This window comes from Diabrotica virgifera, chromosome 7 (assembly GCF_917563875.1).
Source record: "Diabrotica virgifera virgifera chromosome 7, PGI_DIABVI_V3a".
NCBI lineage: Eukaryota > Metazoa > Arthropoda > Insecta > Coleoptera > Chrysomelidae > Diabrotica > Diabrotica virgifera.
The window spans coordinates 141,020,223-141,035,087 of NC_065449.1; the positions used below are offsets into that span (position 1 = coordinate 141,020,223).

The 14,865-nt window shown below is 34.2% G+C and overlaps 1 protein-coding gene across 1 annotated transcript in view; it reads left to right on the top strand.

The window, feature by feature from the left end:
* Positions 1-14,594, top strand: part of LOC126888628 (zinc finger protein-like) — a 32,798-nt gene extending 18,204 nt beyond the window's left edge. The window contains exon 3 of the mRNA XM_050656984.1: positions 14,590-14,594. Coding sequence (XP_050512941.1) covers positions 14,590-14,594 — 5 coding nt within the window. The remainder of the gene's footprint in view (positions 1-14,589) is intronic.
* The last annotated feature ends 271 nt before the right edge of the window (positions 14,595-14,865 follow it).

Here is a 14,865-nt window from a genome sequence, read left to right on the forward strand (position 1 = left end):
TATTAGAAACAGCAGGGCAAGTTTGCGGGTATACCAGAAGAAATAATCATAAAAAGCAGACAAGCTGGTGGAATAACGATATTAAAAAAGAAGTCAGAGAAAAGAAAAGGCTATGGAAAATGTACATACAAAAAAGAAATCAAGAGACATACGATAAATTCAAGGAACAGCGCAACAAAGTTAAAGTAAAGATAAAACAAGAAAAGCAGAATGTCTGGGAAGAATTTGGAAGAACTATGGAAGATAATAGTACCCAAAATACAAAATTATTTTATAGAGTAATAAAGAATATGAAAAGTAAAACGGAAATTAAACTACAGCAGATAAAAGATAGAAACGGCAATTTAATAACTGGTGATGAGCTCATTATAGAAAGCTGAGGAGAATATTTCAAGGAACTTTTAAATAATAAAAATACAACAGCAGAGAATCGCACACAGATAGCAGATGAAACACCTGAAAGGGAGCAAGAAGACGTTCATGAAACTAAAATAAACATGGAAGAAGTTGAAGATGCACTAGAAAAACTAAAAGTTGGTAAAGCAGCAGGGATCGACGGAATAGATGCTGAATTATTGAAATATCTTGGACAACAGGGTAAACAATAATTACATGAACTACTAAATTTAGCGTGGATAAACAAAAAAATCCCAGAGGATTGGAACATTTCAATAATACTGCCTATACACAAAAAGGGAGACACTAAGGAGTGCAGTAATTATAGGGGTATATCACTTCTCTGCTCAGCGTTGGAAATCTACGAAATTATTCTAGAAAAGAAACTACGAGAAATAGTTGAGCCTCGACTGGCAGATATACAAAGTGGATTTAGACCATCACACAGCGTACAAGATCATATATTCACACTACAGCAAATTACTGAAAAAACACTCTTAAAAAACGATACACTGTACCTGGCGTTTTTAGATATGAAAAAGGCGTTTGATATGGTCAATAGAAAAGGAATATGACTGATAAACAAGGAAGTAGATGAAGAACTTGTAAGAGTAATAAAGAGTTTGTATGTCAACACAAAAAACCAGGTCAGGACAAGTAACTTAATTTCAGGCGAATTTTCTAACGGGGTTAGACAAGGTGGAGTGCTGAGCCCACTGTTATTTATTTCTGTTGTGGATGAAGTTATTAAAAAGTGTTGGAAAAAAACTAAAAAATACGCTGTAGGGTATAGAAATTTGCAGCAAGTAAAAATTGAAGCCTGTGCATTTGCTGATGACATTGTATTAGTTGCAAGAACTGAAAAGGCTCTCGCAGATAACATAAGAATCTGGGCCGAAGAACTAAAAAACTACAACTTAATAATAAATATGGAGAAAACTAAAGTAATGACAATAGCCAACAAAGAAGCAACTGTAAATATTAAAATCGAAGGCCAAAAAATCGAGCAAATAGACCTCTTATTTAAGTATTTGGGAATAATGTTAAACAGCAAAGGTACACAAGAAGATGAAATTGGAAACAGAATAAAATTGGCAACGAGAACTTATTATTCACTGTATAAAAGTTTCCTAAATAAAATAGAAATATCGAGAAAACCCAAAATGACAGTATATAAAACCGTATATATGCCAATTACAATATATGGGGCAGAAAACTGGGTACTCAATGACAGACAAAGAAAAAGATTAGAAGCTACAGAAATGAGATACTTAAGAAAAGTGGTGGGAGCAAGAATATTAGACAAAAGAAGAAACGAAGATATAAGACATGAATTACAGGTAAAACCGCTCAACGAAAAAGTTGAAGAAACGAAGTTAAAATGGACTGGACACATGATAAGAATGAGTGGTGACAGACAAGTGAAAATGACATGGGAGGCCAAAGCAGTGGGTAAAAGCACGAGGGGCAGACCAAGGAAAAGCTGGAACACTAGTGTAAACGAAATACTTAAGAAAAGAGGAACATCGTGGCAAGAAGCAAAAGTTTTAGCAGCAGATAGGAAAAGAAGTGGTGTAAATTTGCAGAGAGTATTATATAAAGGAGGAATCCTCGACACCTAATGGTAAAAGAGGCAATCGATTATGTATGTATGTATGTTTATATCTTCGTCGTACATGCCGGTCAACTTTGACCGGTTGTATCTGAGGAACCACTCATTGTAATTAAACTTTTTTTCTTTTAAAAGAAGCGCCCTGCCGCGTTCTTTCCAATACCTTTTTCATAATTTAATTGGATGGTTGCCGAGATATTCTATTTGTTTATAAGCCAAAAAATTGTTTATAATTTTAAAATATTCTTGAGGTCGCTTAAATAGTTCAATTTTAATTCTGTAAACTACATATTATAGTGCCTTTTTATACAAAAATCAAAGTTATTCCCATGTGTCATTATTATGGTTATTATAGCGACTGTAAATTGTTAATTAACAATTTAATTGTTGCTAAACTGTTCATTCAATTTCCATCGACTTCTGGAAATATAATCTATACCAAAAGTGCTTGTATAATAATAATAAAGAGCTAATAAACAGCTTCGTGCCGTACAAGAGTTTAATGGAACAAACCCACTTAGCAGACCACCGCTACCACGAATAAACTCTTGTAAGAAACGAGGTGCGCTGTTACAAATTGTGAACACTGAAGTCCTACCCAACTATGTCGTAGAAGCTCACACGTTGGAATATTTGCATATGCTAATCTACTGTGCAGCAACAGCAATTGCTAATGTAATGGGCGTTAAGATCAGAACACGACGGGTTACTAATAACGAAAGAACTGGTAACAGAATTGCACCCTGGGAAAAAAGACTGCTCGGAAAGATCGAATTATTACGTAGGGATATTAGTATAGTCACAGAATACATACGAGGTGTAACAAGTAGAAAAGTCATCAGAAGAGCTGAAGAAATAATGCCGACTACCGCAAGACACTCAAGATATGATCCAGAAAACAACACAGCCCATCAGTGTCTGGATACATTAAAACAAAAGCTCTCCGTTTATTCAGGACGACTAAGGAGGTACAAAGTTAGTAACAACCGCAAAAGCGACAATGACCTTTTTGAAAGTTCTGAAAACGCGTTATATCGAAAACTCAATTCTACTGTAGAACGTGTCGATAAGACTTACCCAAGCCAAGAAGAAATTCATGAGTTTTGGGGAAATCAACTTTCCACCCCAGCTGCCCTTAACGACAATGCTGGATGGATAGAAGATACGACACAGAACTGCCAACACTACATTACCACCATTTACGAACCCTTCACTACTGAAGAAGTCTCAAATACCATCAAAGAGCTTCATAACTGGAAATCTCCTGGACCAGACGGAGGTCAAAACTTTTGGCTCAAGAAGTTTGGGAGTGTTCATGAATGCTTATCAACACTAATTAATCATGTTATTTCTAATCCGCAGGATATACCATCATTCCTAACTCAGGGAACCACTTATTTAATTCCGAAGGATCAAAATAACACCCAAGATCCAGCCAAATACCGCCCAATTACTTGTCTTCAAACTTTGTATAAATTGGTCACATCCTGTGTAGCACGGCGTATCTACCAACACTGTGCTCTGAACAATATCATAGAGCCTCAACAGAAAGGATGCGCTAAGGGTTCCATGGGTTGCAAAGAACAACTCTTCATCGACTCAGTCATTTCTAATCAGGCATATTCCAAAAAGAGGAATCTTTTTACTGCCTTCATTGATTACAAGAAGGCCTTTGATTGAGTGCCGCAATGAATGGCTTATAGATATATTGAGAATATATAAAGTCGACGATAATATAGTGACCTTTTTAGAGCATATAATGACGGAGTGGAAGACTAGAATTCACCTTCAAATACTTGGTGAAAATAACATCGAAACTGAAAATATCGCAATCAGCCGGGGCCTGTTTCAAGGAGATTCGTTGAGTCCACTGTGGTTCTGTCAAGCTATGAACCCACTATCTCAGCTATTGAACTCCACAGACGCAGGTTTTAGCATCAAAAATAACAACAATGTGGTGGCGAAGCTTAATCATTTATTGTATATGGATGATTTGAAATTAATGGCTTTCACTCGAAACCAACTCGATGAGATGCTAAAAACTGTAGAAACTTTTTCTAATGATATTAGCATGCACTTCGGACTAGACAAGTGCCGTATTTTAAATATAGTCAGAGGAAAAGTACAGCCCGGAGGATTCGATATGCAAAATGGCCAGAACATCGTGGCCATGGGTGAAAACGATATGTATAAATATCTTGGAGTAAATCAAGCGCGGAGAATTGACCATAAACAAATGAAAACAGAGATAACTACTAAGTTTATACGAAGGGTAAAACAGCTGCTTCGCTCACACCTTAATAGTAGAAATTTGTTTAAGGCACTAAACACCTACGCATGTTCCGCGCTTAGCTATTTATTTGGCATTGTTAAGTGGACAAAAACGGACATAGAAAATCTTCAGCGAAAAGTAAGAACGCACCTCACAAAGGCACAAAAACACCATCCAAAAAGTGCAGTAGAAAGAACGACATTACCACGGAATTTAGGAGGAGGAGGACTTATGGATATAGGTGAGCAATTAGACAAACAAATTGCTAATTTAAGATCTTATTTTCAGATGCAGGCTGAAACATCTACTCTACATCGCGCTATCTGCGCAGTAGATGACACAACACCGATAAAACTGAGGGAAGCAGAACTGCGCATAAACCACCTTACTAAGGACGAAAAAGTGCGGGCCTGGATGGGTAAACCTCTGCACGGGCGACATCCCAATGAGGTCAGCCAAGATTATGTCGACAATATAGCGTCGAACTACTGGTTGACATCATGAAAGATGTTCCCTGAAACGGAGGGTTCATTACTGGCCATTCAGGATCAGGTTATACCAACTAGAAATTACCTGAAATATATCATCAAAGACCCTCATGTTCAAAACGACAGATGCCGATATGGATGTCAAGCCAAAGAAACCATCCAACATCTTACAGGGGGCTGCCAGGCATTTGCTGCAACTGAGTACAAGGAACGGCATGACGCAGTGGAAAAAATCCTTCATCAGGAGATAGCTATCAAGCTGGGACTTCTCCAAACCGACCATCTCCCATATTATCAATACGTCCCTGAGAGTATGCTTGAGGATGGCAGCTACAAGCTATACTGGGACCGCACTGTGCTTACAGACCAAACTAGTGTTGCCCAAAATCAGTCTTGGTCTTGCAGTCTTGGTCTTGTTCTTGCGTTTTCGCAAGACCAAGACCAAGACCAAGACCGCCTAATTTGAGCAAGACCAAGACCAAGACTTACCGTGCAAGATTTGAGCAAGAACAAGACTAAGCCTGCAAGACTCTTGCGTCTTGAAATTAGAACTGAGGGTCTTTTATGAAGTATATTAGTTCGGGTATATTCTTAGGTAGGCACTCTATGAGAAGCAAAAAAATTTGTAAAATTGGACTTATGCGCCTTACGGATAATACCATAAACAAACATACATTCTTCGCTCTGAAATTAATTGTCCAGGTTTTCAGAATAGCCGCCCTCCATTCATAAATTAATAGGTCTGGATCTCGTGTATGAAAAAAAGTTGATTAATAGCAAGCTGAAAATTTGTTAAGAGCTTAAGCGTGTCTAGTCGGACAAACTTTGATATATGGGAACACTGGAACAGGGGAAGTTTTAATTGTGGAACAGGTTAAAAATTTTTAACGGTCAGAACACGAAAACGGCACATGTATTTTGTCCGACAGAACAGACTTAAACTCTCCGAACAGAGATTAAACTCTCATGCAAAAATCAGACTGCTATTTATCACCAAATGAGCGTTTTAATGAGTGGAACATGTAGAATATGTCAAATGACAGGAATTATGATAGGTGATAAATAGCAGTCTGATTTTTGCACGAGAGTTTAATCTCTGTTCGGAGAGTTTAAGTCTATTCTGTCGGACAAAATAAATGTGCCGTTTTCGTGGTCTGACCGAACCAAATTTTTAACCTGTTCCACAATTAAAACTGCCCCTGTTCCAGTGTTCCCATATATCAAAGTTTATCCGACTAGACACCGTTAAGCTATTAACAAATTTTCAGCTTGCTATTAATCAATTTTTTTCCATACGCGGGATCCAGACCTATAATGTATCGAAACTTTTTAAAATTATGTCATATGCTGATAAAAAATATACCTACAATAAGTAGTTAATTTTTTTCCTTAATTAGTTTTGTAGGAATTTAAACACATAAAAATCATATCGATATATAGAATAATAAGACTATTATGTATGTATATTTTTTCTGCTGAGTGTGATTACGATAGGAGGCAGACTATAACAGATAATGCCGTGCCGTCTATACCGTGTAACCAAATACATACCCAAATATTTAGTCTACGAGGCATTCAACAAAGAAATATTCACAGTGAAATACATGGAAAACAAAAGGACATTCATAGCAGTTTTTCTGTAGGTAGTTAAATTAAACTAGTCATTTGTTTTATCAATCGACTCACTGTTCTTTTGTTATGCTCTTTGGTTGCTATACACTATTCCAAGAAACGGGTCATTTTTGGTCTCTCGAATTTTCTAAACTTGTTCGATTTAAGTGGTTGATAATTTGATTTTTTATTTATTTGATTTTAAGATTTGATAATAATATAGCCTTGTTCTGTATAAATATCGCTGTAATAATATTGTTTCTATACAGGTAAATTTGTCATTGGACACTACCAATCAAACTGTATTTTTTTTTTCTCAAAGTTCGCATCACCCTGTGAAATATTCTAGCATTTATAAAATATTGAAATTAAAACCCAACTATAGCCTCATATTTTCTGAACATTTTGTTTTTTTGATTCATTCGCTTATGTTGGATAATAAAAAGTTAGGTACTTTTTTAACTAGCGATGTTTTTCATCAATACAGGGTGTTTTTAAATAAGTATGGCAAACTTTAAGGGGTAATTCTGCCCGAAAAATAATTTGACAGTTTGCTTTATAAGTGTATGTTCGCAAATGCTTCCTTTCCGAAATAGTGGGTGTTAAAATTTTTCTTACAAACTGACGATTTATTGCTCTAAAACCGGTTGAGATATGCAAATGAAATTTGGTGGGTTTTAAGAGGTAGTTATTACGCATTTTTGACATACAATTAAGAATTTAATATTCACCATTGGCGCGCATACGGGTAACATGACCCGTTTGTTTAGAATTACCCCTTAAAATTTACCATACTTATTTAAAAACACCCTGTGTTGATAAAAAACATGGCTAGTTGTTAAAATACCTAACTTTACTGTTATCCAACATAAGCGAATGAAAAAACAAAATGTTAAAAAATATCAGACTGTACCTAATTGGGTCTTAATTTCAGTATTTTATAAATGCTAGAATATTCCACAGGATGATGCTTACTTTGAGAAAAAAACACAGTTTGATTGGTACACTTATTAGTACCGATAAGTTAAAGTGGGTTCGCTAAACTCAGACACAACTGGCTAGTGATTTTAGTAGGTAATTTTTTTGTTTTTTGGCCAATTTCGCCAAAATTGGCAAAATTACTAACTATTGAGTAATTAGTAACTATTTAGTAATTATTTTTTTGCCAATATTACCAAACTGGCAAAATTACTTACTAAAATCACTAGCTAGTTGTGTCTGAGTTTAGCGAACCGATTATATCGGGTACCTATACAACGACAATTTAACTTCTAGCAACAATATTATTACAGCGATATTGTTAACGAATAAGGCTATATAATATTAAAAAATCACTTAAATCAGACAACAGGTTTAGGAAATTCGAGAAATCAAAAATGACCCATTCCATTTTTAAGGAGGTGCCTTAATTTCTTGGAGAAGTGTATTATTCTCGGTTTGGTATTCGGTACCAAAATGAGAACTGGCGTTAACATATGAAGGGCCAGGGGAAAGAACGATGAATGTCTATCTGCAAGCATTTTCGGTAAAATGAGAAATAAAGTTACATATTCATTGTTTTTACCCCTTGCGTTCAATCTTGTGACGTGATTTTAAGACGATTACCATATTTATGTCCCCTTGTCCATTCACAGGTTGATAGTACCCTTTCTAAGCTAACAGATTGCACAACAATCTCAAAATGACCAAAAATTTACATTCATCCTTTTTCCCTCTGACCCTTCATATTGTGCACATCTGTCACTGAATTGAATTCTTTTCAAATCACACATTGTCAATGGCAAATACTCGAAAAAATACGTAAGTTCCTAATAAACTTTGGTTAGTTGGAATATAGACACGGATCGCTTAGATCGTAGGTTCAAACCCCACCCGGTGTCATTTGTTTAGATATTTATTAATTTGGTTGGTCTTTACTACGGCTGTGATATTAAATCTTAAAATTGACCTACTCTGTTACGTTGTTCTAGTTCTAAGATATGTAATAGGCTAATGGGCAACTGCGAGACTTGCAAGACTCTTGCTGCAAGACCAAGACCAAGACCAAGACCTGGAGCGCAATACCAAGACCAAGACCAAGACCAGGTGTACTGTCGCAAGACCAAGACCAAGACTCTCTAAGTCTCGTCTTGGTCTTGCACTTGGGCAACACTAGACCAAACAGTGGCGCATAATAGACCAGATCTCGTATTAGTCAATAAATTAAAGAGACAAACAACCCTCATTGATGTGGCGATTCCTAACAACAATAATCTACGTACTAAATTTACTGAAAAGATCGCCAAGTACAGAGATCTGTAAATTCAAATACGGAGACAATGGAGAATGCAAAATACCCAGACGATACCGATTATTATGTCTACTACTGGAGTCATTCCGAAGACCCTCCTCGAAAGCATAAAAAAGCTGGGTCTTAATGAACATCTTTATAATAGTCCAGAGAAATAAGATTTTTCTCGTGACACATCCCCCTCCTGGCCGAAACCAAATTTTTTGAGTAGTATGGACATCTATATTAATAACCTATATGTTTCCTGCAGCCGATTTTGATGATATACATAGTTATAAACAAATGAAGATCAAAAAACGCTAAATTTTCGCTTTTTGCGTCTATTACTAAAAAGTAAAGCATTTTAAACAAATTTGAGAGTTAGAAGCTGATAAACCATATAAAATACTTAAAAATGGCGTTCGCTGCATATGTCTATCCTTATTTGTTGCTTAGAAAATTGCAAAATAAGTCATAAATTTTGGGATTTTATAAATGTTCATAACTTATGTAAAAATTAAGTTAGAACTTTCTTATTACACGGAATGCTGAGATATCTGGTGCTTAAGTTATATTCTAAATTTCAAAGCAATTGGTCAAATAGTTTAAAAGTTATTTAATTTTTTTATCCCAAATTAATTTTTTTTGCAACACTATAAGTCAGAAAACGATGAGGTTACAGTAATACTTTGGACAGTTTATGAAAGAAGAAGATTTGTGCTATTAACTTAATTTAAAAAAAATGACAAAAAATAATTTTAAATAGTGTAAAATTATTGTGCAAAAACATGTCGATTTTTTGCTTATAAACAATTAGAATAACTTTTTAACCGTTACCCGTAGAAAAATTATTTTTCCATATTTAGAAAGACTGAATTCTTATACACATTTAGAAAGAAAAACAATTGTCCTAGGACAATTAGGGACAAAGTTAACCCCCTTCTCTTTTTAATTCACAGCAGCTTTGTTTATAACAATTAAGAAATAAATTAGCCGCATTTGAAGGAAAATACTTCTAAGTTTTAATGTACCAAGTATACAAATTACCAAGTATTCCTTTCAAGGAAATCGTCAACAAAACTTAAAAATGTGGCCCTTAAAATCGGCCGGCGTTGAAACTTGGGATAGCGATGAGAGGGGGGAAGGAGCTGTTAACTGTATCTCTGGTTCTCGATTATTTATTTCGATGTTTCTTTTTTTAATTTGTATGTACGTTTTACGTACATTACGAATATGCGTTATTTAAATAAACTAATTGTTATATACACCATCAAATTTGTTTAAACAATTTTTTTTTCAATTTTTTAAATAATATTTGATGTAATTTTTATTGTAAAACGTACATATTAGTTATACAGGGCGTAACAAAAATACAGGTCATAAATTAAATCACATATTCTGGGACCAAAAATAGATCGATTGGACCTAACTTACCTTAATACAAATGTGCACATAAAAAAGTTACAGCCCTTTGAAGTTACAAAATGAAAATCGATTTTTTCAAATACATCGAAAACTATTAGAGATTTTTTATTGAAAATGGACATGTATCATTCTTATGACAGGAACATCTTAAAGAAAAATTATAGTGAAATTTGTGCATCCCATAAAAATTTTATGGGGGTTTTGTTCCCTTAAACCCCCCAAACTTTTGTGTACGTTCCAATTAAATTATTATTGTGGTACCATTAGTTAAACTCACTGTTTTTAAAACTTTTTTGCCTCTTAGTATTTTTTCGATAAGGCAGTTTTTCTTTTTTAATATGTTTACATAAAAATTTTATGGGGGTTTTGTTCCTTTACATCCCCCAAATGTTTGTGTACGTTCCAATTAAACTATTACTGCGGTACCATTAGTTAAACACAATGTTTCTAAAACTTTTTTGTCTCTTAGTATTTTTTCGATAAGGCACCTTTTATCAAGATGTGGCTTCTTTTTAATATGGTTCAAAATATACCTAAAAATGTAAATTATAAATAAATTTTCATACGATTACCAAGTCTCCATAATCGTACTTAACCATATACAAATATGTGGTGGATTTGACTAATATTCAAAATATCTCAATAAAAACTGACTTTTCGAAAAAGTACTGCGAGGCAAAAAGTTTTAAAAATATTGTGTTTAACTAATGGTACCACAATAATAATTTAATTGGAACGTACACAAAAGTTTTTGGGGGTTTAAAGGAACAAAACCCCCATAAAATTTTTATGAGGTGTCAAAATTTTACTATATTTTTTTTGTATGTTGCTCCTGCCATAAAAATACCACATGTCTATTTTCAATAAAAAATCTCTAGAAATTTTCGATATATTGGACAAAATCGATTTTCATTTTGTAACTTCAAAGGGATGTAACTTTTTTTATGTGCATATTTATACTAAGGTAAGTTAGGTTCAATCGAACTATTTTTGGTCCCAGAATATGCGATTCAATTTATGACCTGTATTTTTGTTACACCCTGTAATTAATATATACTATTCCTATTCAATTATTCCTAAACCTAAAATTGGCTTATATGTAATATTGAATTGAAAATAAAAAATCTCAAATAAACTAGGTTTTATTTCTTGATAAACATGCTACTAGATAAACGAAAAATGAAATGTAACAAAATTAGAGAGAGGATAAAAAGAACAAAATTATTTTCAGAAATTTTCTACAATATTGTAATAATTGTATCTTACAACATTGAAAGTTATAATTTTAAGATTGTAAAAAAACAAAAATTAAGATATTTCATACATTTTGGTATGATAACAAGACTATTAAAATAAAATTAAAGGAGATTTATCTAGGAATACTTGTATTTTTATGAAAAAAGTAACAATTAACAGTTACCTATTTATTATAAGTTATTGTAGAGTCAAGTGCATATGATCCACTCCTATGATTGCCAACAAAGTTATCCTAACAATATCGTAAAAGAATTTCCAAAAATTGTTTACACAATTTACATAGTTAATTAAATAACCACTTTATTAACAAAAAACATATCCGTAACGTACGCAAAGAGTACATACAGATTAAAAAAGAAACTCCAAAATAAATAATAGAGAAAGATTGAGGTTTTGGTTATCGAAGTCCATAAACTATTTATATCTCTGTACTAACAAGCACTCGGTGCAACCAGTTTTGCAAGATCAGATAGTTTATTTTAATAAAATATCTGGTATAAAGAAGATCTGTTGATCGGATCGGTACTAACGGTTCTTAGCTTAATTTCCAACCCCAATCAATTACGTTTATCTCTTGTTTGGTGGTTCTGTAACTTCAGTTTTTCATTCATCTAATAGCATGTTTACCAAAAAAATAAAACTTAGTTTATTTGAGATTTTCTGATTTCCATAGACCAATACTATTTTAAGAAACAATTGAATGGGATAATTTGTTTTTCATACTTTAAATTATTACTAAGTTTAATAAAAAACTATGTATTATTATATTATTCATAAATGGTTTGTAATTAAAATTACTTCAAATATTATTAAAAAAAATTGAAAAAAAATTGTTTAAACAAATTTGATGGTGTAAATAACAATTAATTTATTTAAATAATGCATACTCGTACTGTACGCAAAAAGTACATACAAATTAAAAAAAGAAACGTCGAAATCCATAGGCGAGAACAAGAGATACAGCTAACAGTTCCTTCCCCTTCTCATCGATCTCCCAAGTTTCAAGGCCGGCCGATTTCAAGGGTCACATTTTGAAGCTTTGTGGACGATTTGTTTAAAAGTATATATTTTTTATATTTGGTACATTAAAGCTCTGAAGTATGTTCTTTCAAATATGACTGATTTGATTTCGTAATTGTTATAAAGAAAGCTGCTGTGAATTAAAAAAGGGGGGGGGGCAACTTCGTCCCTAATTGTCCTAGGACAATTTTTTCTTTTTTTAAATTTGTATAAAAATTCAGTCTTTCTAAATATGAAAAAATAATTTTTCTACGGGTAATGCTCTTGCAAAATAATTTTGCGATACTTAGAATTATTTTTTGTAATTTTTTTTAATTAAGGTATTAGTATAAATCTTCTTCTTTCATAAACTATCCAAAGTGTTACTGTAACTTCATCATTTTCTGACTTATAGTGTTGCAAAAAAAATGAATTTGGGATAAACAAATTAAATAACTTTTAAACTATTTGACCAATTGTTATGAAATTTAGTGTGTATCATTTCAGGTTCTAATTTAATTTTTACATAAGTTATGAATATTTATAAAAACTCAAAATTTATGAATTATTTTGCAATTTTCTAAGCAACCAATAAGGATAGACATATTCAGCGGACGCGATATTAAAGTTTTTTATATGATTTATGAGTTTCTTACTTCCAAATTTGTTTAAAATGCTTAGTCTTTTGGCAATAGACGAAAAAAGCGAAAATTTAGCGTTTTTTGATTTTCATTTGTTTATAACTATGTATATCATCAAAATCGGCTGCAGGAAACATATAGGTTATTTTAATAGATGTCCATACTACTCAAAAAATTTGGTTTCGGCCTGGAGGGGGTTGTGTCACCAACATGATCTTTTTTTCCTTATTTCTCTGAACTATAAGACCATGCAGAAAGCAGTACTACTCGCAACGGCCAGATGTGTACGAAAATTTTTGAGAGATACACCTGCATACCAAGTCACCTAGGGCTCGATAACACGGAAAGAGTCCCACCAGAGCTCAATCCTTTTGATACCGTAGGTATCTGGGATGATCGCAAGGTTTCGTATTAGGTCCAACAGTCTGGAACATATTGTATAACGGGGTGTTAGAAATTGACTATGGTAGAGATACTCTAGCTATTGCCTACGCAGATGATTTGGCGATATTAGTGACGACTGACATGAACCGGAAAATCGAATACAAAGTAAACAGGTGCTGCAGAATGGTCAATAGCTGGATGGCTACAAATGATCTGGAACTAGCCGGAAACAAAACGGAAGTGGTCATATTGAAAGGACCTCGACAAAGACCTGAGTTGAGTTTTCAGATTGGTACTACAACAATAAGACCTACAAACTGTGCAAAATACCTAGGCATATACATCGACACAGGTCTAAGGTTCACGAAACACCTGACAAATGTAGTCCACAGGGCAGAAGCAATAACGGCAGCCCTACAAAGGATCATGCCGAATATAGGAGGCCCAAGTAGCCAAAAACGAAGAATGTACCTGCAAGAAGTACAATCGACCCTCCTATATGGAACCCCTATCTGGGTAGATGTACTAAAATATCAAAAATACCGAGATATAATAACTAGGGCTTAGCGAAAGCCTCTACTAAAAGTGACAAGCGCGTACCGGACTACTTCAACGGCAGCCCTACAAGTGATAGCGGGTACGCTTCCCATTCACCTCCTGGCGAAGGAACGGCATATTCTCTACCACTCTCGGGATGGTCATCTACCACAGATGAAAGCTGCCACCAGAGAGCAATTACTAATAGAATGGCAAACAGAATGGGAGGCACAGACTGACAAGGCACAGTGGACCAAAAAACTAATACCCAACGTGATAGAGTGGTATAAATGTAAGTTCAAACGAGTAAATTTCTATTTCACGCAGTTCCTGACCGGGCATGGATCTTTTAGGTCTTTTACGTATCGGATTCAAAAAACCAGAGATGATAATTGTATAACTTGCAACGTAACAGAAGATGCGGAGCATTGTATCTTTAGATACAATGCGTTTGCGTCAGAACAGCACACAATGCGGTCAAAACTAGGGGAGATATCAACTGACAACTTGATGCGTATCGCTATGGAAAGCAGGGAGAATTTTGAATTCATCATCGATCACATAACAAAAATCATGAAGAGAAAGTCCATAATAGAGAAAGCAATTGAGACAGGATGACAAAGATCTGGATTATTATATATGTGTATATGTATAGGATTGTGAGTTTTTGTGTATATATTTTTTTTTCTTATTTTTAGGTTAATATTACTGATATTGCTATCTTGGGGGCCACCTCTTTTCTCTAAGCTCCACATGTCTATCACAGACACTAATAACATTTAAACTCCAATGTTGTATTCATACTTTCTTTCCCTTTTAGACAGAAAGAGCCGACAACTTTTACGACCAATCTAGGCTGCGCAAGGCACTTCTAAGTTTCGTTCGCTAACTGAACACGTACGGGAGTGTCTTGACGAAGACGGATGGTTTTAGTTGGTAGGCAGGGTAACAGGAGGGCATCCGTTTGTAGGATC